The 2,012-nt window shown below is 42.5% G+C and overlaps 1 protein-coding gene across 1 annotated transcript in view; it reads right to left on the bottom strand.

Annotated features, from left to right (window-relative positions):
- Nucleotides 1–323: 323 nt before the first annotated feature.
- The window catches only part of B4GALT3 (UDP-Gal:betaGlcNAc beta 1,4- galactosyltransferase, polypeptide 3), a 14,242-nt gene continuing 12,553 nt past the window's right edge, over nucleotides 324–2,012 (bottom strand). The window contains exons 5-6 of the mRNA XM_009330424.1: nucleotides 1,931–2,010; nucleotides 324–928 (exon numbers count right to left, since the gene is read on the bottom strand). Coding sequence (XP_009328699.1) covers nucleotides 787–928; nucleotides 1,931–2,010 — 222 coding nt within the window. The 3' untranslated portion in view covers nucleotides 324–786. The remainder of the gene's footprint in view (nucleotides 929–1,930; nucleotides 2,011–2,012) is intronic.

A 2,012-nucleotide genomic window follows, 5' to 3' on the forward strand; every position in this document is an offset into this window, starting at 1 on the left:
TGACTTAAGTTTTTTTTTCTCTTGTATTTAATTTCTCAGAAGTATTTTATGTTGAAGGCAGATCAACCTTGAAAGATAATTAATGTTTGAGCAACAGCTGAAATACTAGATTAATTTCCCTAGTCTGAGCAGGAGGTTAGACTAGGTGACAGCCTCAGGTCCTGTTCAGCCTGCATTACTTACAGCTACAATAAAAACATTTAAACACTGATGGATCAAGCCAGAAAAACCCCAAGGACTTAAGCTCTGGTTGTATCTGGTATCAGGGCAACTCTCTCCTTTATTGCACTTATTAAATAGTCTAGAAAATCTCAACCCAAACACATAACTCAATTTATTTTATTCAAATTCACAAAAGATATTTACAAAACTGTAACTGGCTTCAACACTTTCTCAAAATACAGTACTTCAGAGGCCTGTCTGACAGAATGGCTTGCATCCCAATTAACACTTAAGTAAGAAGCAGGACAGAGCTATCCACCTATGGAACAAAGGTTCCAGAAAACTTGGGTCAGCTTACTGTCATGGAGACCTTGATCCCAAGGTCTGAGGGCTGGGAGGTGGGTCTGACTCAGTTAGTTTTACAGTAAGCCACAGCCTGTTTATTAGCTATCGTACCCTATTCCTGAAGCCTTTTCTTCTGAATCTTAAACAGTCAGGAGGAAAGTGAAAGACAAAAGGGTTAGTTTCAGGTGGTGCAGACTCCACACCACAACAGGAGGTAGAGGCTGAATGCCCATATGCGTGCTGCCATGCTGAGCCTACTCTGCTTTCGTTTTCATTCTCTTAAGAAAATGGGGGAACATAACCAATGTCCACAGTGATGTTGGTATAAAGAGGATGCTCTGTCCTGGAGAGGAGCTTGAACTCCAACGAATTCATTCCATCATCCTTCCATGTTTTTCTGGTGTTGTGTCGGGAAGTAGGCCTGAAGAAGGAAGAATACCTGCAGTCAGACAGAAGAACAAAGGTGATGTTGCAGCTGAAGCTGCAGAAGAAACGGACTTCCAGAGGGGGCAAGGGCTTAGAGCAGATGAAAGCTGCTAGCAGAAAAGCCCCAAGAAAATTCTTCTCCCATAATACAGACTAGAGAGATAAGGCACTTTGTAAGACTAAACAGATTAGAATAAATTCATGCTGACTATTCTAAACAAGGACAATTTGGACTGGAACCTAATCAGACAGGGAGACCAGTGACACAGCAACGACAGTCTGCAAAAAACCAAGAAACTGGCAGCAGCTTAGAGAGACCTGGGAGTGCAACGCAGAGGCTTGCAGCAATGGTGTACGTTGGCTGCTGTAGGTAGGTTTTAAGACAGGGTTGTTATGGGAACCTGAGTTTTGAGATGACAGATGGAAGTCTGCACTGTCAGTATGAAAAGCCTCCACCGCACTTGACCCAACACGCTACTCCAGCTCTTCTATGTAAAACTGCGTCTTTGCTAAGGTCTCTCATAGCACCTTCCTCATGTCTTCAAACTAGAATGCTCCTTTCTGCTATTTTAATGGCACGTTGTACATCCACACAGATTGAAGAGCAAGTTGTTACAAATTCCCTATAATAAAAAAGTGCCTCTTCAAACTGAACTCTCCCTATTTACAAGACAGGCAGTATTTTTTTTTATAAGTTTTATTCCCCAAATAGTCTGATGCCTAAGTCTGATATGTGTTAGCTTCCTAGCCAGCAAGTGTCCTTAACAATAGGAAAAAAGTAGAAAACTAGGAGAAACCCTTCAAATGCAGAGACAGGAGCAGAACGATTCAGTTGAAACTGACTAGGAGCCTTCTTTAAATAGCCACATTAAAGCAGAAAAACAAGCAGTGGCATTGGGTATACTCACTGCCTGTTCTGAGGAAGATGATAGTAACAGTCAACCTGCCACAAGACAAAGAGTAGCCTCCAAACTGCCTCCCCCTCTAGGACAGTTACCTTCTCCAAGGCTCTTGTGTCTCTGTCTCTTCACTGTAGTCCATCACTTTGTAGCGTCCAAGGTGAGGTGATGTCCGGACTA

The sequence above is a fragment of the Pygoscelis adeliae genome, unplaced genomic scaffold (assembly GCF_000699105.1).
Source record: "Pygoscelis adeliae isolate BGI_AS28 unplaced genomic scaffold, ASM69910v1 Scaffold120, whole genome shotgun sequence".
NCBI lineage: Eukaryota > Metazoa > Chordata > Aves > Sphenisciformes > Spheniscidae > Pygoscelis > Pygoscelis adeliae.